This window comes from Podarcis erhardii (genome assembly GCF_964252035.2).
Source record: "Podarcis erhardii genome assembly, chromosome: 18".
Classification (NCBI taxonomy): domain Eukaryota; kingdom Metazoa; phylum Chordata; class Lepidosauria; order Squamata; family Lacertidae; genus Podarcis; species Podarcis erhardii.
The window spans coordinates 1301770-1326133 of NC_138516.1; the positions used below are offsets into that span (position 1 = coordinate 1301770).

At 47.8% G+C, this 24364-nt stretch overlaps 1 protein-coding gene across 3 annotated transcripts in view; it reads left to right on the top strand.

Moving 5' to 3' along the window:
• The window catches only part of LOC309332971 (cathepsin L2-like), a 27379-nt gene continuing 3015 nt past the window's right edge, over positions 1–24364 (top strand). The window contains exons 1-7 of one of the 3 annotated variants that reach the window (XM_081846371.1): positions 1–122; positions 14734–14870; positions 18015–18125; positions 18346–18504; positions 19783–20007; positions 22045–22213; positions 23629–23743. In XM_081846371.1, coding sequence (XP_081702497.1) covers positions 14742–14870; positions 18015–18125; positions 18346–18504; positions 19783–20007; positions 22045–22213; positions 23629–23743 — 908 coding nt within the window. In that variant the 5' untranslated portion in view covers positions 1–122; positions 14734–14741. Of the gene's footprint in view, positions 123–9576; positions 9706–12428; positions 12459–14733; positions 14871–18014; positions 18126–18345; positions 18505–19782; positions 20008–22044; positions 22214–23628; positions 23744–24364 lie in introns of those variants that run through there. The other 2 variants (XM_081846370.1, XM_081846372.1) reach the window with 2 other exon arrangements.

Genomic DNA, 24364 nt, shown 5'->3' on the forward strand with positions numbered 1-24364 from the left:
AAATCCAGCCCTGCGTCGGACGTTCAGCTTCCAAGGAATGTTCACAAACGGGAACACTCACTTCTGGGTTTGCGGCGCTTGGGAGCCAAAACGTTCGAGTTGCAAGGCTTTTGAGATCCAAGGTACAAGCGGATGTTATTTTAAAGTTGTTGGTTTTTTTAATGCTTTCAGCTTTAGGTTTGTCTTTGCTGAATGTAATTGTCTTAAACAGATGCGGTGAGCTATCTTGAGCGGTTGTGGAAAGATTTTGAGTATTTCAGATAAACAAATGGCAGTGAGTGAAGCCATCAGCAGGATCAGTCCTCAGACCAAAAGACTCTGCAATACTCCCAAATTTTTGTCAGGATAATATTTGCTAGTACTGAGCCTTGAAATCTGCTCTCATGTTGCAGTGCTAAACACATTGGCCATGAAATGTATTTTTAACAAATTCTATGCAGGAAAACCCCCAATAGTGAGCCCACCCACTCCTACCATCTGGAACGAAGGACCTGGGTTTTCAGATCAGAGGATAGGACCTCAGGTCTGGATTTCACTTCTGCTCCTTTCCTTTTTTTCCTTGTTGAAAACAGCATCTTCAGGTATTGCAGTTGCTGGTTGTGGTCCTATCCTGTCTTTTCTCCCCCACTTTTATTCTCACCAAAGGAACCAGCTTCATGAGTCATGGTTTTAAGCCAATTTATTACAAAGCCGTCTAAGAATTTCTTTTTAAACAAAGATCTCTGCTTGGAATGTAGGGATAAGTAGAGACGCTTTGAAAGTGAAGCAAAACTGTATAGAGCTTCTCCATCTTTGGCTGCAGAGAATATAATCAATCTGATTTCGATGCTGCCCATCTGGTGATGTCCATGTGTAGAGTCGTCTCTTGTGTTGTTGGAAAAGCGTGTTTGTGATGACCAGCTTGTTCTCTTGACAGAACTCTATTAGCCTTTGCCCTGCTTCGTTTTGATCTCCAAGGCCAAACTTGCCAGTTGTTCCTTTTATCTCTTGACTCCCTACTTTAGCATTCCAATCTCCTATAATGAGAAGAACATCCTTCTTTGGTGTCACTTCAATAAGGTGTTGTAAGTCTTCATAGAATTGGTCAATTTCAGTTTCTTCAGCACCAGTGGTTGGTGCATAAACTTGGATTACTGTGATGTTAAAAGGTCTGCCTTGGATTCAAATCGAGATCATTCTATCATTTTTGAGATTGCATCCCAGCACAGCTTTCGCCACTCTTTTGTTGACTATGAGGGCCACTCCATTTCTTTTACGGGATTCTTGCCCACAATAGTAGATATGATGGTCACCTGAACTGAATTCTCCCATTCCCGTCCATTTTAGTTCACTGATGCCCAGGATGTCAATATTTATTCTTGCCATCTCATTTTTGACCACCTCCAACTTACCCAGGTTCATGGTTCTTACATTCCAGGTTCCTATGCAATATTTTTCTTTACAGCATTGGACTTTCCTTTCGCTTCCAGGCATATCCGCAACTGAGCGACCTTTCGGCTTTGGCCCAGCCGCTTCATCAGCTCTGAATCTACTTGTCCTTATCCTCCACTGTTCCTCAGTAGCATGTTGGATGCCTTCCGACCTGAGGGGCTCATCTTCCAGCATCATAACTTTTATATGCCTGTTGTCTTTGTCCATGGAGTTTTCCTGGCAGGGATACTGGAGGGGCTTGCTGGTTCCTGCTCCAGATGGATCACGTTTGGTGAAAAATCTCCACTATGACCTGTCCATCTTGGGTGGCCCTGCACGGCATGGCTCATAGCTTCTCTGAGTTATTCAAGCCCCTTCGCCACGGCAAGGCAGTGATCCATGAAGGGGGGGCAGGGAGATAGACATACGGATTGACAGGAATGCCTAAGTTTTGTTTTTGGCAGGGGCGTTTTTAAATATGAAGGGAAAGCGCTTGGGGATTGTACTTTCTTGTTGGGATTTTTTTTAAAAAAATGGATGTGAAGATGGTGAGACAACTCAGTTGCTTTCTGGAGTAATTTTAGTTCTTTTTTTCTTTTTTTAAAAAAAATAAGGTTTATTTCCCCCCATTTTCCTGTCCTGGGTTTTTGTTTTTGAATTGAAACTTTTAAAATGCACAATCTTGTTCTATGTAGTGGCGTCGCCTCGCTGAATTTTAAGATGCATTACACTATGTCTTTGGTAAATAAACGCCAGTGGCGGCTGGCTATCAAGACAGCTCAGCTTCAGCCCCCCCCCTTGTGCCCCCTTCTAGAACCCACCGCTCTCAACCGACTCTCCCCTGCCCCCCCCTCAAACTCCCTTTCCAAGCCTCCTTCCATCTTCCGTCTCCACCAGAATTCCACTCTCTCTCTTCCCCCTCCTTCCCTGCTTGGCATTCCCTTTGGAATTGTAACAGCATCATCTCACAATAATAATATTGCCCCTCTTCTCCTCTAGGCCTCCTACCTGGAGAATCCATCTTTCTCTACCAACTCTCACTGTCATCTGACAGGCATCTCCCTTGCAGGGCATTATAAGGCTTGCTTGCAAAGCAGCACTTTGTGACATCAGCTGGCAAACGGGCCAGGCTGCTGGGTTGTCCGGCAGCTGAATGAAGAAAAATATAACCGGGTGGGTCAAAGTGTGCTGGAATGAGGCCACCGTGGGTCAGGCCAGAGGGGGCTGTTGGGGGGCTGTGGTTGTGCCTCCCCTTCTTCTGCATCTTGCTCCCCCACCAGCTGCTCGAGAGAATCAGCATGGCAGAGTTGGAAGGGGTGCCAAGGGGCATCCAGTCCAACCCCCAGCAGTGCAAGGATCCTGCCCACAGCCAGCTCCTGGCTGGGCTCCACACTCCCACCGCCTTCTTCCCAGCCGGATGCACAGACCCCTTGCCATCCTGCATGGGGTGGAGAAAGGGGAGAGAGAGATGTTTTGCTCCCTGTCCCTCCGGACATGGATATGAGAGCCCTGTCAATAACTCAAGGGCATCCCAGGGAGGAAGCTTGTCTTGGCTTCAACCAGAGCCAGGGCCTTTTCAACTCTGGCTCCGCCTGGTGGAACGCTCTGCCTCATGAGACCAGGGCCCTGCAGGATCTGATTTCTTTCCGCAGGGCCTGTAAGACAGAGTTGTTCCGCCTGGCCTTTGGCTTGGAGACAATTTGATTCCCTCCCTCCCTCCCTCCCTCTCTTTCTTTTTTCCTTTCCTTCTCCTCCTGTGATGAGGCTACATTTTAATATTTCAATGTTTCAATATTTTAATGTTGTATTTTAATTTTGTTTTTAAGTTGTAATCATTCAACTTGTTTTTATTATTGCTTGTAAGCCGCTCTGAGCCCGGCCTTGGCTGGGGAGGGCGGGGTATAAATATTACTATTATTATTATTATTATTATTATTATTATTATTATTATTATTATTATTATTATTCTCCTGCTCCAGAGGCCCTCAGGACCTGAAGCCTGAGGACCTGAAGCCTTCAAGCGACCAGAAAGGAGATTCCGACTCCAGGAAGAACTTTCTGGCAGCAAGAGCTGCTTGAAAGTGGGAGAAAATCCCTCGGAAGGCGATTTACTCTCCTTCCTTGGAGGTTTTTCAGCAGAGCTTGGACGGCCACATGCCATGGGTTCTTGAGTTGAGATTCCTGCATTGCAGGGGGTTGGACTAGATGACCCTTGGGGTCCCTCACAACTCTACAGTTCTAGGATGCTATGATTTAAAGTGCATCCAGTGAGCAGTTAAAGCACATGACGTCCCCCAAATGATCCTGGGTATTGCAGCTTCCCTGTCAGAGAGGCCACTGTGGTGTAGTGGTTAAGAGCAGTGGGCTCGTAATCTGGTGAACTGGGTTCGCTTCCCCGCTCCTCCCCATGCAGCTGCTGGGTGACCTTGGGCTAGTCACACTTCTCTGAAGTCTCTCAGTGGGGGGCAAGTTCTCATCTGCACCATCTGGCTGGGCTCTTCTCCCCCATTCCCTGAGCCTGATATGCACTCCCGGGTGGAAAAGATCATCCTGCAATGCAGCGAAGGGTCTGTGGCCATGTTTTACGTTGCCCTCGGCTACCTGGGCTTCTTGGCTGCCACCTGCTTCACGGTGGCTTTCCTAGCCAGGAAGCTGCCTGGCTCCTTCAACGAAGCCAAGCTGATCACCTTCAGCATGCTGGTCTTCTGCAGTGTTTGGGTGTCCTTTCTGCCCACCTACACAGGGACCGTGGAGATCCTCTCTATGTTGGCCTCCAGTGCGGGGCTCCTGGGCTGCATCTTCCTCCCCAAGTGCTATGTTATTCTGCTGAGGCCTGATCTGAATACAAAGGAGCACCTGACAACAAGAACTTAAGATGGCATCAGATTCAGTGTTGACAATGGCCATCGCTGCAGTGATGAAACACAAGTAGTTGTCTTTGGATTACAGCTCCACATAGCTCTCTTCCTTTTACATGAATCATGAAAGATGAAAATAATTGTAGAAAATCTGCAATGGCCACAAGGCTACTGGGTCCAATGTTTAGCCTGTACTGCTTTATCACTGCCTGATTCCCACTAGATAACTGGTGATGAGCTATGTTGGCCTTGATGCTGCTAATATTCATCTGGGTCACAGTCGTCCTATCCTTTTCAGAAGTTGGGGCTCAGGGACATTGTGGCAAAAACTTTGTTTTAGCTTCTTCTCTTTATATTTTAGGGATTTTTCCAAATATAACGGAACTTTCCCTTTGACCCACTATAACGCCTTACCATCGGCTCTATTGCCCCCCCCCCATTTAGTAATGAAAAACGGAATTAGAATGGCAAATAAAAATCCATTAACCCAACAGATGTTGATAAAGCATAAGCCCTGAGTGGCATGCTCCTCAAACCTTCAACAATGGAAATCATTATAGAAACAATGCCTAATGATTCTTGGGGTGAGGATGTGGAGGCTGCAAGAGAGGCTGAAGAGGAGAAGGCAGGGCGAAATTTCCTGCTTTGCCTCAAACCGTGAAGCATCCTAGGCTGCCCCTGCCCCTTGCCCAATTACAAAGTGTTCCTGTTGCTTCCACAGGCCTGGCACCTTGGCAAACACTTGCCCAAACACTTTCCCTTCAGCCAGGCATTTGATAAATAATAATCTCCACACACTTTAACTCAGTGGGTCTGACATCTGAGGAGATGCACAGAGAAACATTCTTGGCTGAGTTTTGCTTTTACTGGTATAATTTTATTCATTTATTTCATAAAATTTATATACCATATGATTGTAAGAAATATTCCAAAGGGGTTTAATATGAAGTTTCTGGATGGGGCAACTCTGAGGTTGATTTGTAGATGGCTGAGGGCTTCTAAATGGTTCCTCATCATTCTGGGGAAAAGTGACAAGTGGGGTGCCGCAGGGTTCTGTCCTGGGTCCGTTGTTGTTCAGCGTCTTTATAAATGACTAAGGATGGAGGAATTGATGGGATGCTCATCAAATTTGCAGGTGGCACCAAATTGGGAAGGGTAGCAGAAAACAGAATCGGGATTCATCCCTGACAACTGGTCCTCTTAGCTTGGGATGATGGGAGTTGTAGTCCCAAAACATCTGGAGGGCTAAGTTTGCCTAGGCCTGCCTTAACATCTGGGTGTACATCGGAAGGGTTGAGCGTCAGGAGAGAGGAACATTTCCTTCTTTTTTAAATCTAAGGGCTTATCCACACTTAAATTCTGCCCTGTTCTTTCCAGGTCTGTGCTTTAAATCTCCATCTCTGAGTGTGTTCGGGGGGGGGGGGGCTTTCCCTGCTAAAACCTGCTCTTTTAGGCCAGGAAGGTTGAAGTGGCCGAAACTTGAAAGATTTGAGGCTTAGACCTCCAACTGTCAGGAAGCATTGAAGAGGCTGAATTACTGACCTTCACACAACCTGAGGCCTTTCATTGAGGTGAGGGGGGAGAGACGAAAAAGAGTTTGTTTGGGTTGCACCACTTTGAATGGCAAGGTACCCCTTGCAAGGACTGCTCCTCACTACAGAAGTATTCCCTCCCCGCAGAAAACGAAAGGTTTGTTTTATGCCTCTTATGGCTCAACCTGACCAGTGTAATGAGGAAGGCTAAGGAGGTTAGATAAGAGCCCTACTGAACAAGTGCAGGTTTCGTCTGCTGATAAAATAAGCAGACAGCCCTCGACTGATAGGAATGCCTGCCGGAAGGAGAAAACGAGGTGCAAAGAGCCAGAAGAGCATAACTGGGACTCACAATTCCTGTAAAACAAAGAATCGGCAGAGAGCCAACGCCATCTTCCCTGGCTCAGAAACAGAGCGGGTTGAGGAAGCCGAGAAAACGGAGCAAACAGTGAGTAACTCACCCCCCCCCTTTAAGGAGGATGACTATGACCCGACCCCCCTCCTCCCAGTGAGGGTATTGAAGGACGAAACCAGGAGGCAATTGGTCCCTTGCATAGAGTCAAAGCTAATGTGGACAAGGGAAACCAAGCACAACACTAGAAACACTAACTGCCCGTAGGAAGAAAATAATCATGTAAGCCTAGAATTACAAGACCTGAAGAAGAGGCTAATGAGTATAAAGACTGAGATTTCTACCCAAAATATAAGGAAAGTAGAGCCTAGAGCACAATATTTAAAGACGTCCAACAGTTCTTTATCCCATAGGAAGATATCAGTGTAACTCCCTGTTCCCTTTTTAAGCGACACTTAATTAGATGAGTAATTTGGCGCCTCCGACATTTCTATGGCAACAACACCTAAAGAACTCTATGTTGGAGAAATCCAGCACCCAATCCACATCTGGACCTTTGCCTAATGTTCCAAAAACTTATCAGAATGATCAACCTTCTCTACTGTACTCCTGGTGAAACAAGATGGACAGATCTTCCAAATTCGAAGCTGGCTCTTTGTTGGCCAGTGATCCACATTTTATAGCACATACCTCATTAATACTCCCACAGCCACAGATAGAACCAACAGTCCTCCAATCAATTCAGGAGGGAGAGGGGGATTGTCAGTTAACGAAACACCATGGGACTGCCCTCCCCGCTAGGGGTGTGGTTGGTTGGGTTTGATCTTTTACGGATACTTATCCTATCAAACCTTCACCTCTTCCCCATACCATTTTGACCCAGGAGTCCTGGCCCAGGGATGACTTGTTAGTGAGGGGATGTTACCCCTCTATTGGGGAGGTTAGTATGGGGTCTGGGATTTCCACTATTGAAGGGCTAGGGAGGAATGGCAGTGGGGCTAGATATCATTATCGGCAAAGGGCTTTGAGATGCAGTGATGCTCGAACCCCTTCCAATCTACACCCCATCCCAAGGGACGAGGGTAGGGTGAGCATGGATTACCCACCTCCGTCATTGGTGCTGGGCAATGCCAGGTCCATAGGCAACAAAACAACCACCATGCGTGAATTTTTTGTCTCGCAGGGGATTGACCTGGCTTGCGTGACGGAGACCTGGGTACGGGAAGGCGAAGTAGTCGCCATACATGAGATAACACCCCCAGATTTCTCTGTGCTCTATCAATCACGGACTGTGGGTCAGGGGGGAGGAGTAGAGTTGTTATTCCGGGAGGATTGCTCTTTCAGAGCTCTGCCAACACAGGCGATCTCCAGCATTGAATGTGTTGGTCTCGTGTGGGGCACCAAGGAGAGCATGGCTGTCTGGCTGGTGTACCGGCCACCCAGCACACCGGCAACCACGCTGTCAGACCTGCTGGAGGTGGTGGCGGGCTGGGCCTTGGTTTGGGGAGACTTCAACGTCCATGCCGATGCCGCTCCCTCCTCACAGGCTCTGGACCTAGTGACTTCCATGGCAACACTAGGGCTCTCCCAGTTTGTTTGGGCCCCACTCATCAAGCAGGCCACACGCTGGATCTGATCTTTGGTGCTGGCATAGATGTGATCATACTCCCCCCTGTAGAAGTGCCATGGTCTGATCACTACACTCTGAAAGCCAAGATTGACCTCCCGCCAGTGGCGTAGCGTGGGGGGTGCAGGGGGGGCCGGCCGCACCGGGCGCAACATCTGGGGGTTAGGGAAATCCACAGGTTAGGGGGCGCAAATCCACGGGTTAGGGGGCGCAAATCCATGGGTTAGGGGGCACAAATTACTTGCCTTGCCCCGGGTGCTGACAACCCACGCTACGCCACTGCCTCCCGCTCCTCCCCTGCTTAGGTGGGAAGCCTATTTGGGCTTGCCCGCGAAGGCTGATGGATCCTGATAGATTCTGTCAGGCCTTGCGGGACCCTGCTCCTCCTGGCGACTCATTAGATGGCCTTGTCGAGGACTGGGATAACCGGCTCTTGGCTTGGACCCAATTTGATTCCCTCCCCCTCTTTTTTTTTCTTTCTCCTCCTGTGATGAGGCTGCATTTTAATATTTTAATGTTTCAATATTTTAATGTTGTATTTTAATCTTGTTTTTAAGTTGTATTCATTCAACTTGTTTTTATTATTGCTTGTTAGCTGCCCTGAGCCCGGCCTTGGCTGGGGAGGGCAGGGTATAAATAAAAATTATTATTATTATTATTAACGGATCAGAGAACTGGGCCCAAATTAGCAAAGTGACTTTCAATAGGGACAAACGTCAGATTCTGCGCTTAGGCAGGAATAACCAGCTGCAAAAATATAGCATGGGGGACACCAGGCTTGCCAGTAGGACATGTAAAAAGGATCTAGGGGTCTTAGTAGACCACACATGTAGCATGAGTCAGCCGTGAGATGCAGCAGCAGCATGAAGACCCTAATGCTATTCTAGGCTGCCTCCACAGAAGTCTAGTGTCCAGGTCAAGGGAGGTCATAGTCTATTCTGCCCTGGTGAGACCCCACCTGGAGTCCTGTGTCCAGTTCTGGGCACCACAATTTAAGAGGATGTTTACAAGCTGGAACATGTGCAGAGGAGGGCGACCAAGATGATCAAGGATCTGGAAACCAGGCCTTATGAGGAACAGTTGAAGGAGCTGCATCTGTTTAGCCTGGAAAAGAGGAGACTGAGAGAAGATAGGATAGACATCTTCCTATAATAAATGACACTTCTGCAACTCGGGCCCTTAATGAGGTTGCGAGTTTTGTGGAGGGAGTCAGTCTGGATGATGCCTGGGTCTCTTCCGATTCGTTATTATCTACCACCCTAGATGACCTTCCTGGTCTCTTCCAACTCTGATTCTATGATTCTGTGAAGGGAGATTCTAAATGGAAGAACTATCTGAAGGCAAGAGCTGTTTGAGAGTGGAACAGACTCTCTCAGAAGGTGCTGGACTCTCTGTCCTTGGAGGTTTCTAAGCAGTGGTTGGGTGGCCATCTGCAAAGGATTCCTTAGCTGTGGTTCCTACATTGCAGAGGGTTGACCTTCAGGATCGCTTCTACCTCTGTAAGTCTATGATTCCAGGAAGTAGTGCAATTTTTGTAGCTTGGTACAAAGTTTGGTCATTTATCAACAACTCATGCATCCACAATTCTAAGCAGGCATTGTCCACAGACTTCCATAAGGGTGAGAAACTTTTAAGTCTGAATTTCTTAGGAAGCCACAAAATTGACCTGCAACATGGCCCTAATAACACTATATTAAAAAACAAAAACATGGCTTTTTGTTTCCGGCCTGTTTTTCCAGCAACCTACTTGTGCAAGCAGGCAGACCAGTGTGTGTGTGTGTGTGTGTGTGTGTGTGTGTGTACAAAAGGAAGTTGTGCTTTTTAGGGCAAACTATCTGCGTAAGTGTCACGGTTGGTTTTCCTCTCACAGTGAGGCAAACCAACGGGCAGTCTATTTCCCCCCAACCCGCCCTGCTGCACAGAGAGGTAGGTTGTGTCTGCCTGTGTGGGAATCGATGGCAGGGGCTGCTTTGCATGCAGGAATTTGCAGGTTTAATGCCTGCTGACACTGCCAGCTAAAACAGACTGAAGAGCAGGTGGTGGGAAAGACCTGGGTCCCTGTTTTGGGAGGTGGGCATCTTCCTAAGTTCCTGTATTGTATAGAAATTGGAACCAGAGCTCATTCATTCAATCCCCAGGCATCTCCTGTGAGAAGGAGGGTGAAGGTTCTGCCTCAGAGGCTGTAAATGCCTCTGAATATCAGTTCAGTTTCTGGGAACCACAAATGGGGAGACTTGCTATTGCACACAACTCCTGCTCTTGGGCTCTGCATCTGTTGGGCCACTGTGAGGACAGGATGGTGGGTGACAGGGGGCATTGGCCTGGCCCAGCTGGCTCTTCTTAAGGAAAGAGCACCTCTCTGCTTGAGATCCTAGAAAGCTGCTGCCAGCCAGAGCTAACAGTCCTGGGCTAGATCAATTAATAGTCTGACCTCCGGCCCTAGGCTCAGAGGTCATTTGCACTCCAGCTGCCACCAAACTACAGCACCCATCAGTGACATCTGGAGGGCCAAAGGGCCAGATCAGGGCTGAAATTAGACTTGAAAGAACCCTTCTGTTGTAGGCAAGAGGCTCTGTCAAGGGGTGTGCTTTGTAAATGTGCCTAGCCCTCCCCACAACCTGCAGCATCCATGACTGGTGGCTGGCTGGCTGGCCTGCCTCTTCAGCAAAAGCAAGGCCACCATCTCCTGAGACAGCCTGTTCCCTTGTCCTATAGCAAGCCACTTCCTGTGTGTTTCAGGCTATTGAAATGGGGGGGGGGGAGTGGTGAGCGAAGGGACCTGTGGAGAGCTTAGCCGGTAGAGCATGAAACTCTTCATCTCAGGGTAGTGGGTTCAGCCTTGGACAAAAGATTCCTGCACTGCAGGGGGTTGGATTATTTGACCCTCATGGTCCCTTTCAGCTCGACAGTTCTAGGATTCTAGAGGCCACTTTCTGTGTGTGGCTTTTGATACACTTGATTATAAAAAGAATCTATGATTTAAAAAAGAATCTAACAGCAGAGAACTTAAATCTTTTTGGAAGTCTTGTTCCACCGGTGCTGAAAAGGCAACTGAAATGGTGCCTGTCCAATATCTAACAAGAGGGAGCTTCCAAGAGTTGGGGCCACAAAGGCCTGATTCCACATTGTGTGGAACTAGGATTCCCAGGGCAGGAGCATCCCAGACCCTGAGATTTCAGGACCCAAGCCTGAGACTGAGTGGCCACCCCCGTGATATTACCTGGGGTGGGTGCCGTGCCAGGCGTGCATGAGCACGCAGCTCTCTCCTCTCAAGCCCAGCCCAGTTCTATTCTCTCCCACCACTAAGCCCTGGAGAAAGAGGTGAATTGGGAGAGGGGGAAGAGGACGCAAACACCCCCCCCCCGCAGGAATCCTTGCAATAATTTGCAGTCAACTCCTGAATGTTGCAAGCTGCGTGCACAGTCTTCTTCTTCTTGTGGACTCTCCTTCCTTGGAGGTATTTAAGCAGAGCTCGGGTGGGGGCCCCTTCCAGCCCTGCAATTCTGTGGTGGTTGTGTTCCAATTTGTGTGTGGTTTTCCAATGCACAAGTTAGGAAGGGTTGCCATTAAATGCAAACTGAGGAAGCTTCCTATGTTCTGTGATAGGAATTTTGAGGTCTTAGATATATGTTAAATGTTCATAAGTGTACCAACCAAGCACATACATAGATCAGCACAGGAAGAACAACGGAACCATTTTGATTCCTAAACTGACCAAATGTTTTCTCTGCAAGGTCAAACTGGAAAAGCCTCCCCATTGTCTTTTCCTTCACAAATCCTGTCTTAAGGGCATGTCTGTGTTTGAATAGGGTGTGAGCCTGTGACCTGGCCCAGGAACTAAGTATTTATCATTACAAAAGACTGGCCAGGCTCCCCAGGAAATCCAATCAAGGAACCTGCCAGACAGGAGATAAACAACATTCAAATTTCTGTTTTGGACCACCTTTTTTGTGATGTAGGTGTGATGTATCTGGTGAAGAAATTCTTAGCAGGCATCAAAATAAATTATTATTATTATTATTATTATTATTAATACCCCACCTTCCCCTGCCAAGACCGGGCTTAGGGTGGCTGACATCAGGTATAAAAACAATTGATTAAAATACAACTTAAAAACAGGATTAAAGTACAACTTAAAATGCAGCCTCATTTCAGTGGAAGCCCAGATCAAAAACTGTTTGGGAGGAGAAAACGTCAAATCTTCACCAAGGCCAACTATCCAGACTGGTCCTACGTGGACCTGAAAAAGCCAGGGAAGTCCCCAAATAGGAGTTCCATCACAGAGGGGAAAGGGGGAAAAGAAAGGGGGGGAGGGGATCAAGTTGATTCCAAGCCAAAGGCCAGGCAGAACAACTCTGTCTTACAGGCCCTGCGGAAAGAAATCAGATCCCACAGGGCCCTGGTCTCATGGGACAGAACGTTCCACCAGTGTTGAAAAGGCCCTGGCTCTGGTTGAGGAAACTCAATGAAAACAACTCAGTGAAGATGCCTCAAAGGCTCTAAGGAAGTGTCCTCTGCAGCTTTGGTTTCCCCCTTCTGCCTTATCTTGCTCAAGCAATGGGTTTTGCAAAACCTCTAGTCCACATCCGCTGCTGCAGAGGACAAGATAAGCCTCTGCACGGAGCGGGGGGGGGGGTTGGGGGGGGCTGGTGCAGGAGAGCTGGTTTCGCAAGGGGAAGGTGAGAACATCATTTGCTTGCACTTCAGCTGCCGGCTTCTTGATGCAGCACATAGTTAAACTATGCAACTCACTCCTGCAGGAGACGGGTGATAAAAGAGGATTGGATAAATTGTGGAATTTCGTGACAAAATCGTGGAGGGGTCATATGATTGTTGCCTGCTGGCCAGGATGGCTCTGCTCTGCTTCCATAGTCAGAGGGGCAAATGCTTCTGAATGCCAGGGGCTGGGGGGGGGGGGAGCGGCTCTTGTGCTCAGATCCTGCTTGCAGGTTTCCCCCAGGCACCTGGCTGGCCCCTGGGAGGACAGAATGCTGGACCGTGTGCCATTGGCTTGATCCAGCAGCCAAGGCTCTTCTTATGTTCTTATGGAACCTCCCAGACCAGAGGCAGTCTATCTGGATCCCAGCAGGGGTGGCCTGTGGGGCTGGGGCTCTGGGTGCATTTTTTATGGGGTGCTTAGGTTCGCAGCATCGACACCCCAAAGGGGTCTTGTTTCTCCCATAGCCGCAGCCTTGGACCCCAGCGGAAATCAGCTATGGCTCTCTCTCTCTCTCTCTCTCTCTCTCTCTGCCTTCCCAGCCTGCTGCTTCTGTCTCCAGCTTCTAGTTCCAATAACTGCTCCCAAACTCTGGCTTTTGTCCTTCTCACTATTTGCAAGTTTAGTTGCGATTCATGCATTGCAGGTTAGACTAGGTGACTCATGGGGTCCCTTCCAACTCTATGATCTGCCATATTGCACTGAGCCCTCTTTCCTTTGATCTCTTAATGGCCCATCAGGGAGGTAGCCTGGCTTATATTTTAACACATGCTGAATCCAGGGATTAGAGAGGTCTGTCACCTACAAACTCATAACAATAGGTAGGTAGGCAGGCAGACAGACAGACAGACAGACAGATGCATGTCGCCCCAATCTCTGAGCAGAGAGATATTTCAGGGGTCCCCGGTGCTTACCCAGGGTTGGTTTCCTTTGAATGAGGGACAGTGGAGAGCCAGGCGCTGCGTCAGTTTCCCAGCAGCGGGACGGTCCCTCTTCAGCCAGCCAGCCTCCGCTGACACTCAGATCCCGAAGGGTCTGGCCGGTTGCTGAGCAGCAGGCCAGAGAAGCCCAGAGGGGGATCCCTCCTTCTCCCCATAGCTTGCATCTGCTTGGGAGGGGTCCAGAGGCAGATGCCAGTCCCAGCAACGTCTTCCACTAGGGCCGGTCAGCCTAGGTGAACTCTGCTGTGTTTTCCCTTTTCTGAATAAAAAGCTGACTTCACCTTGAGTCTGGCGTCTCCCTTCTCCCCACCCAGCCTCGGAATCCAGCAGAAGTCAAAGCATGGCTCTGTCTCTCTCGCTTCGGCCAGCAGCCTGCTTCCAGTTCAGCTCTCACACAACTGCCCCAGCTTTTGTCCTTCTAGGTACTGGGGGCGGGGGGGGCAAGGCCCGTTTATTTGCCCAGAGGGCACCATCACAGGGGTCCTTAGGTGGCAACTGTGAACATTAAGAAGAAACTTGCCTGGCTAGTTCAACAATGGAAATCTGTTAGATTTTCTCTTTGCTGAGGAGGAATTAGAAGGGCATCATGCTGACTAAATCCTCTCACCATATATATACAGTGGTACCTCGGGTTAAGTACTTAATTCATTCCAGAGGTCTGTACATAACCTGAAACTGTTCTTAACCTGAAGCACCACTTTAGCTAATGGGGCCTCCTGATGCCGCCGCGCCGCCAGGACACGATTTCTGTTCTCATCCTGAAGCAAAGTTCTCAACCTGAAGCACTATTTCTGGGTTAGCGGAGTCTGCAACCTGAGGTACCACTGTACCTTGGTTTACAAACTTAATCCATTTCGGAAGTCCGTTCTTAAACCAAGGTGCGCTTTCCTTAGTGAGGCCTCCTGCCGCTGGTGCCCTTCCACCATTTGGATTCCGTTCTTAGACCGAGGTAAAGTTGACAAACTGGGACACTATTTCCGGTTTTGTGGAGTTTGTAAACTGAATCGTTCTTAAATTGGACTGTTCTTAAACCGAGGTACCACTGTACACATGCTGCTTCCAAACTTCAGCCTGGCAGGTGCTGGCTGCAGATGATTGCAGAGATGCTCTGGGGACCTGACCTGCTCTGCCCCCCTCTCCCCAAGGTCTCTGGTCTGGGCCATTGCAGGGCTGGGGGGGGGCACCTGCTGGGCAAGATCCCCACTCGCCAGGTCTCCATTATCGTCCAGAGGCTTTGGCCTCAAACCTCATCCCTTCCAATGCCTGACGATGGTGCTGTTTGCCCATCTCTTGCAGACTAAGGCATGTCTCCGGTTCCAAGAGTCCCTCTGATCTTGCTGGTGCTCCTGGGAACATCTGCCAGTGCGCTGGATTGGGCCCTGGAAGGAGAATGGAAAGGATGGAAGGAAGTTCACGCCAAGCAGTACCTCAAGGTGAGTTTGCCGTGGCAAGATGTCAATTCCCCCGAAGTACTAGCACTGCTGATTATTGCAGAGAGAAATTTCCCTTGGGAAATCCAACTTTTCTTCAAAGGACCTAAAGGCAAAGACACTCTGTGCACATACAAAGTGCCTGGTTACTTATAAAAACGTATTTGCTTTGTTGGATTAGACGAAGGTTCCCTCTAAATTCAGCATTTCGTTCTAATGATGGACATCTGGGCCTCAGCCCTTCTGTGCCCCCAGCAGCTGCTATTCAGAGGCAGACGCTCCTGGGCATGGAGAGTCTTATAATGACCAGCTGGGAAAGGAACAATTCAGAGGCAGGCAGCACCAAAAGGGCTCCTTTGGAGGAAGGTGAGAGGTATAAATAAATATAATAGTGGTGGCCTTTTAGTAGAATAAAAATAATACTGAGGTCCAGCTCTGAGGGCCTTCTGGCGGTTCCCTCACTGCGAGAAGCCAAGTTACAGGGAACCAGGCAGAGGGCCTTCTTGGTGGTGGCACCCGCCCTGTGGAACACCCTCCCACCAGATGTCAAAGAGAACAACAACAACTACCAGACTTTTAGAAGACATCTGAAGGCAGCCCTCTTTAGGGAAGCTTTTAATGTTTAATAGGTTATTTTATTTTAGTGTTTTGTTGGAAGCCGTCCAGAGTGGCTGGGGAAACCCAGCCAGATGGGCAGGGTATAAATAATAAATTATTATTATTATATAAAAGCATTATTTTCCCCCTTGCTTTTTATTTTTGTCCTAAATTTATTTGCCGAGATAAAGAAGAAAATACATTTATAAAAGGGGGAATCAGTGAAATTTATAAAATATTAGAAAAAATGGAGTATCAAAAAGATCAATTAAAAGAGGTGTGAGATAAGGCAACAACAAGGCAGATAGATTATCAAAGCTAGGGGGAAATATGAGAGAAACGAACGTTGAAAATGTTGTCTATAAAAATAAAAGAAAATTGTTGTAAGTTAGTTTGGAGATGGTATTTAACACCAGTGAGATTAAATCAAATAAACAAGGGATATTTGGCATTATATTGGTGGGGATGCCAGGAAACAGGGAATTATGTTCACATGTGATGGGGGTGTAAATATGTAAAAAATAGTAATAATGGCAAAGGGTGTTTAAGGAGATAGGAGAAATTACGGGGTTAATGATGACCCAAAGTCCAGAGGTAGCACTATTATCAATTTACGATGGGGCTAGGAAGGACTTGCTCACAATTTTTTTGACAGCCGCACAAATCATTATAGCTGGGAAGTGGAAGGGGCAAGGAGAATATAAAATGGAAGAATGGTACAAAGAGCTTTGGGATATAGCTATTAATGACAAGTTGACATGTAACATTAGGGTAAGACGGGGAGCAATGATTTTGCAAAGATATGGAGGGTGGTTTTGGAGTTTGTATTATTAAAACAGAAAAGGGTTAGACCATCACAGGAGGTGTTGAGATTTTGGGAAGCTGAACAGGTATTGTGGAGTGGTCTCAGTGGAGGGGGCACATTTTTATTCTTATTTATGTATGATTAGTTGTATGATTTTTATTACATTCATAATAAACAATATTTTTTAAAAAAGAAAGAAATTCATATCAAATCATTCCCGTGGTGGATTTTCATCATTCTAGCGTTGCTTTACTCAGGGAGAAGAAGATGGCCATCAGAGGAGGGAACCTGAAGCGTGGCCAGAATCCCTGAAGTGTGTGGTCACACGCTCACCAGCCATGCTGCCCAGGGGTTAAGTCTCATCATCCTGACTCAGGATTGCCACTCAAAACCATTCAGAGAACAATGTCCAACTGGTTTCAGTGCACAGGGATACTGGGAGAGACAAAGGGGGGAATTTGACTTGGCCTGGGAAGTCGGAGGTTGCGGCTTTCCCAGTGATAGGAATGTAGAATATCTCTGATTGACATGGCATCAGTTTTCAGCCCAAATGCCACTCCTAGTTCATGACATGTTTATGACATATGTGTGACATCAAGGTGTTATGGGTAATCTAGGGAAACTTTTAAAAGAGTACCCCTTGTTTAAAAGAGAACCCCTCACTGCATCTTCTGTGTTGAAGTTTGGAGTCTTGTTGCAACAAAAAAGATCCAGTCTCCTGGCTGCTGGTTTGCTTCAATTTCTTGACTACAGTCTTGTTTGACCTTCCAGCCTAAGCCTGCGGAACTCATTGCTGCAAGACAGAAACACAGGAACAGAATAGAGAGAGAGAATGAAGAGAGAATGAATAAGACTCCTCCTGGCCTGTCCAAACAGTGTATCATTGAGATAAGATAACGGCTGATCTCAATCCCGCTCAGTCCAGCTGCTCCCAGCTCCTCTGAAAAACCTTCCAGAAGAGAATCTTCTGCTTGTTTCTTAGCAGAATGGAGATGTACTGGCCATGTTCTGGCATGTTTCAGCTTCCAGCTTGGAATACACACAATATACTATAAAACTTCTGTTATTTGAAGTGATTTCTGTCCCTCAGAAATGCCATTTAGATTTAATACTTGGCACACATACATCCCCATTTTTAAAGTTGGATTTTCCATAGCATCAATTTATTGTGGGAGAATTGATCAAATTTATTTTTACTAGCCATCATGCTCCACAATTTCCTGACTTACTTAATTCTGTCAGGTGGATTTTGAATTATAACATATTTTGATCCCAGTGCTGTCCATGCAACTAATGGGGTTATATCTGCATATTCAAGGGACACCCAAGCCAGAAAAACATTGTTGGAATTTACTTTCCAACATCTAACATTTGGTAGTAAATAAACTTGATTGTACAGTTCTAGATTTGGGATGCCAAATCCTCCTTTTTTGTTGGTAACTTGCATTCTTTAGTAAGGATATTCTTGGAGTTTCCTAATTTCCTAATTAAGGAGTTCATGTTACATAAATATTTACTAGATAAATGAACTGGAATTCCTCTCAAAATGTAGATCATTCTGGGAATAATGTTCATCTTGAGAGCGTGTTCTGTATTACAAATCAAGCATTGCTAGGAGGTGTTTCTTTCTGTTTTCTAGTGTATTTCTTACCAAGAAAAAAGTCAGTGTGGCATGAGGAAATTTTGGTGTGGCCAGAGAAAAAAGCTTGAGAACCACTGATCTGTAATTGAGCTTCCCATTGCAGGAGGAAGAGGCCTTTCGTCGGGCCGTCTGGGAGAAGAACCTGCGGAGGATTGAGCAGCGTAACCAGGAGGGGAAGAGCTTCCAGCTGGCAATGAACCACCTGGGCGATTTGGTAACTGGAACTCTCTTGCCTTGCCCTTGTTGAGCTGGCATTTGTGAGCCTTCTCTTTGGGGGTACGCAGGTCTTGGGAATGGCTGCAGTCCAGCTGCTGGGAGTGGAGAGGAAGGATGCCGGTTTTGCCCTGGGATGCAGCCTCAGGAGTAGCTCGGCAGGGGTGGGCATTCTGAAAATCTGGAAGTAAGAGCACAGCAACTATGGTTTCCTCTCGCAGACGGACGAAGAGTTTAACGAGATGCTCAGCAGCTTCCGTTCTGACTTGGCCGACCAACCCGGTAAGAAGGTTGCCTTGTTCCAAGAATCAGCCAGCCTGGAGACCCCCAAGGAGGTTGACTGGCGCACCAAAGGTTATGTCACCCCAGTCAAGAACCAGGTGAGCCCAGAACCACCTGGGGAGACTTAATGTCCAAGCTCAGGATTCCTGGAGGGGCCCTTTTAAACATCTCTCTGTTGGAGCAGGCCAATGGCTCGTCTAGTCCAGCATCCGGTTCCCAGAGGGCAAGAGCACTCTGCCCACTTGTGATACCCAGCAACTGGCTTTCCGAGGTGGACTGCCCCTGGCCATTGAGGTTCTGCACATGGAGAACACCACTGGGTCCATCTAGCCCAGCATCCTGTTCTCACAGGACTCAACCTGATGCCCCAACAGGAAACCTGCAGGCAGGACCCAAATACAAGAGCAGGGCCATCCTGGCTAGAAGCCAGCCTGACCTTCTCCTCCACATATCTGACCAGCCCTCTTTTAAAGCCATCCAAGTGGGTGGCCCTCACTGCCTCCCTTGGGAGGGAGTTCCGCCCTTTAAAATGTCCTTCTGAAGGGCTTGGCTCCCTCTGTCTGAATCTTCCAGCATCCGCCTTCACTGCATGTCCACCACTTCTAGCGTTATGGGACTTTTTGCTTTGTCATAGAATTGCAGAATTGGAAGGGACCCTCGGGGTCCAACCCCCTGCTAAAGCTGGCAGGTGGCCATCCAACCTCTGCTCAGAAACCTCCAAGGAAGGAGAGGCCACCACCTTCCTAGCTAGTCCATTTTCCACTCTCAAAGAGCTCTTTCTGTCAGAAAGTTCTTCCTGATGTTTACCGTATTTTTCGCTCTATAAGACGCACTTTTTCACTCCTAAAAAGTAAGGGGCAATGTGTGTGCGTCTTATGGAGTGAATGCAGGCTGCGCGGCTATCCCAGAAGCCAAATCCCTCTTGCTGTTCTGGCTCCTGGGATTCAGAATATTTTTTTTCTTGTTTTCCTCCTCCAAAAACTAGGTGCGTCCTATGGTCTGGTGCGTCTTTTAGAGCGAAAAATACGGTAGTTGGAGTCTCCTTTTTTGTAACTTGAAGCCATTGGTTTGGGTCCTACCCTCCAGAGCAGGAGAAAATAAGCTTGTTCCCTCATCCATGTGAGAGCCCTTGAGATGTTGGAAGATGGCTCTCATATCTCCTCAGTCTCCTCTTCTCTTGGCTAAACATACCCAACTCCTTCAACCTTTCTACATACGGCCTGGTTTCCAGGCCCTCCTCTGCACATGTTCCAGCTGCCCAATATCCTTCTTAAATTGTGGCTCCCAGAACGGGACCCAGGACCCAGGTGGGGTCTACCCCCACACCATGCATGTTTGATTTACTTCTGCCTCACCACCTCTTGCTCTTCCCACAGGGCCACTGCGGATCCTGCTGGGCATTCAGTGCCACCGGAGCACTTGAAGGGCTGCGCTTCAACAGGACAGGGAAGCTGATCCCGCTAAGCGAACAGAACCTCATCGATTGTTCCTGGAAGCTGGGCAACCAGGGGTGCCACGGAGGGTACATCACCCGGGCCTTCGAGTACGTGCGGGAAAACGGAGGCATAAACTCAGAGACCAGCTACCCCTACTTGGAGAAAGTAAGACGGAAGGAGGAATCAGTGCCCATGCCTCGCTGATCTGGGCCACACACATGGGCACAATTGTGCGGTCAAGCACAGACCTTTCCCACCTTCATATTACTTCTAATTCATAGTCTGCCCTATTGCATATGTTTATATTTTGCAGCTTGAAGCAATAGGGTGAATAAAAACGGCCTCCTCTGGGAAAAATAATTGTCCAGACCCATATATTGTCCAGACTCAAAAGCTTTACTCACAGAACTTTCTTCAATTACTCCTAATATCGTTTTTATAAGAAGCTGAACCTATGCTGGATGTGCACATGCTATTACACAACTATCTGAATGTAACACTGATTGTTTGATGTTCTGTTTTGAAGAAAGTTCTGTTTGGACCAAAAATCAGAGGTCTGTCTCTCCCCGTAGCTTCCATTAGCCCGCTGTTCTTTTCTCTCCAGGAGAGACCTCATTATCACATCCTTTGTTCTCTGTGGCTTCCAGAGAAACACTCAGAGGCAACTCCCTTCAAAATGGCAGTTTGCAATTTAATAACCCTCACACATGATCTAAAGTTAAACACGATATGAGAGAGCAGAGAACACCCTAAATTGATTATCAACCCATTTATTTTATTTTTTCAATTTTTGTTTATCATTTCCATTTTTCACATGAAACAAGAACCTCCCCTTACATGGTTCCTTTTGCTACTTTCTTTACTTTCTTTTCCACTACATATTTTAGTTTCCCCCATATCTTATTTTTTCTCAACTTTATATCTCAATATTTCTTACTGCTTTTACTGTTAACTTTTTGACATGCTTTCAATATGTTTCCAAATAATCTATAAAACATTTCCAGCCATCTTTGAATACTTTTTTTTTTATCCTGACCCTTATTCTATTTGTCAATCTTGCCATTTCTATATATTCTATTAACTTTGTCTGCCATTCCTCCTTTGTTGGTATCTTCCCTCCACTTCTGAGCATACGCCATGCACAGACCCCCTTCATGATGCTCAGAGGGATCTGCTTTGCTTTATTATAGCCCAATGGGATTTTCTAATTTTCAGCAGCACACATAGAAGCACATACAGAGTTATTTTCTATTTCAATGTTAATTAAACTAATAATAATAATAATAATAATAATAATAATAATACTTAACACGCCCTTCACAGGTGGAAAACACAATTAGGAGATAAGGGAGAGAAGGGATCCTTTTGCTAGACCTCTGGTCCATCTAAGAAGAAATCACTCTCTTAGTGTGGCAGCACTTTGGAACTCTCTGCTGATTGACATCTGGCAAGTGCCTTCACTGTGCTCCTCTCTGGACCGCTGGCACCCGCCCTCGTGCTGCACAGCCAAGGAGTGGTGCCTCGGCTCTCCGCCACCCTCCTCCTCGGCCTGCTGCAGCTGCAGCTCCAGGGCCGGTGGGATGCTGGCAAGCCTGCCAGGGAGCGCCACCGCTGCTCCCACTGGGAGCTCACTGAGCTGAAAGGGCGAATGTGCTCCCCTCAGGCGTGCAGAGAAGTCCACCTGTTGCCCCCTGCACGACACCCACAAGGGGGTCAACCCTTGCCTTGCCCTAGGCGCTGTCAAGACAGGTTACACCACTGGGACCAGCGCAGGAAAGAAATGCATAAGCCCACACCAAATTTTACACCTAGTTTGGAAGCAGCAAACTGCTCAGTAAAGTCCGCTTCTCATGGATCCTTCTTGGCCTTGCAAAGTCTGCACTGCAGCCCTTCCTCTGAGGAGGGCAGATTGAAATGTTTCCCTTTTTTGTGGAGCCCAGTTTCCAAATCGAGTTTCTGTCATTCATAGAATTGTAGAGTTGGGAGGGACCCCCGGGGTCCACTAGTCCCACCCTCTGCCCACAGCCCTACGGGGGTGGGCTTGGACCACCAGCCTTCTGACTAACAGGCAGACGCACTGAGCCCTGGAAGCCCTGGGGGCTCTTCTGAGCTGCAAATGCAGCCCTGGGGAATCTGCCCCAGCCACTCTCCTCACTCGCCCTGCTCTGCAGCCGCCTCCAGGTGATTGTCGCTTCTCTGCAGGATGGATCTGTGTGCAGTTACAACTCGCAAGACCGCGCAGCCAACTGCACATCCGTCATGGTGGTCCCAGTGGGGAACGAGGTGGCCCTGGAGCAGGCTGTGGCAACCATTGGGCCGGTTTCGGTGGCCGTAGACAGCAGGAGCTTCTACTTCCATTTCTACAAGTCAGGTGAGGGGCCAAACGTTCGGAGAGGGAGGCAGCCTCTGGTCTGATTTTGGTGTCAGCTATATTGCCATTATTAATATTGCGCAGAATGAAGCAATTGGATGCATAAAAACGGACTCCTTTTGGAATAAAAATTGTCCAGATCCATAAATACAATTCAAAGCTTTAAACAGGTACAAAACAATCAGCAATACATCCAGAAAGTTGTATAAAGCATTTGCTTCTTAAATTATGACCAGAGCAAAAATCCACGCTGTGTCTCTGTGCAGCTCCTGGAGGTGCAACTTATCACATCCTCCCCTCCACATGCTAAAAACCAGGATCTTTATATCAAGTTGGATGGTTGGGGAAGTTTGTGCAATTATAGAGGTAGCCCATCTATGAGGCAGAGGATGCTGCCGTTGCTCCATCTAGCTCAGTAATGTCTACACTGGCTGGCAGCAGCTCTCTGGAGTTTCAGGCCGAGGGGTCTCTCTCTCTCCCAGCCCCACCTGGAGATGCCGTCAGGGATTGAGCTGATGTGGTAAAGGCTCTTACCACTGAGCTACACTCCTTCCCTTGTTAATAAAGTAAGATTCTATTATGGGAAGTCAGGCCATTGGTCTATAACATGGGTAGGCAACCTAAGGCCCGGGGGCCGGGTCCAGCCCAATTGCCTTCTCAATCCAGCGTGTTTTTACAAGAGTAGAATGTGTCCTTTTATTGAAAATGCTTCTCTGGGTTATTTGTGGGGCATAGGAATTCGTTCTTCTTTTTTCTTCCAAAATATAACCCCCCCCCCAAGGTCTGAGGGACAGTGGATCAGCCCCCTGCTGGTAGACACAGGTAGACCTTGTGTGCCACAGAAAGTGTGGTCCAAGTGCTCTCCCCCTTGCCCTGCTCCTTTCCGAGGGAAAACTGGCTCTTTTGGTAATCAATTGGAACAAATGGCAAACCAGGGAAAACCCAAATTGGCTATTGAGCGCTGAAGAGCAGTTTTCTTTGGGATGGCAGGACAAGCCCTGACTTTCTGCAGCTCTTCCTTCTCCATACCTCTTTCCTCTTTCTGCATTGCCCCTTCAAAGATCCTGGTGCTCTTAAAAAAATAGAACTTGGAATTTATTTACTTTTTTAAACCCAAAAAGCTTCCCATTGGAAAGTCATACTTGACACACAAGGTAGATAACTAGATTTCAGAGTGATGGTGGTGTTGGAGTGTTTGTGCAGCCGGCTATGGTCTACTCTGAGTGGTCCCAGTTGGTCATTGTTATTTTATTTGTTTATTAAATTTGTATTTATGTTAAATATGTCCCCTACATTCATATCGGAGGATCTGCTGCAAGCCAGGCTCACACTGGATGAAGCCCCCTTGGGCGCACCTTCCTCCCCGCTTTGCCCCGTTCTGATCCTGCCTCACTCCAGGTCTCTTCTCCTGTTAGGGGTGTTTGACAGCTCCTCGTGTACCCAGCTGGTGAGCCACGCCATGCTGGCTGTTGGTTATGGGACACTCCAGGACGGTGGGAACAACACGGCTTATTGGATCCTAAAGAACAGGTGACCAAAGGGGTATTTGAGCCGGGGCGGGGATGGTCTGGAAAAGCTCAGAAGAACATAAGAGAAGCTCTTCTGCGAGGGCTGGCCCACCCATGAGGTGAGGTGCGGGAACCGCCTCAGGCTGCAGGATCCATGGGGCAGCAGCCTCCATCGCGGCCCCTTGGCAATGGGAAGCTCGTCTCCTCCCACCCTTGGTGGTGGGACACCCTTGAGTGATTGTCTCAGGTGCCCAAATGTCTTGGGCCATCTAGGTCATTGCGCCATCTAGTCCAGCCTCCTGTTCTCACAGTGGCCAACCAGATGCCCCCAAGTCTGGGAGCAGGATTTGGGCACAAGAGCAGCCCTCTTCTCCTCCCATGGTTGCCAGCAACCACATGTCTGAAACAGTACAGGAAAATAGTCCTGAAGCCATTTTGACTCCCCAAATTGACCTCAAATATTTCTCTGAAAGGAAGGAAATGGGAAAGCCTCCCCATTGTCTCTTTGCTCACAAATCCTGTCTTAAGGGCATATTTGTGCATGAATTGAGCCTTCAGGAACTAAAGTATTTGCCATTACCAAAGAATGGCCAGGCTGCCCGGCAGTGGAATCAGGGACCATTAACAGGTATCCTGACAGATA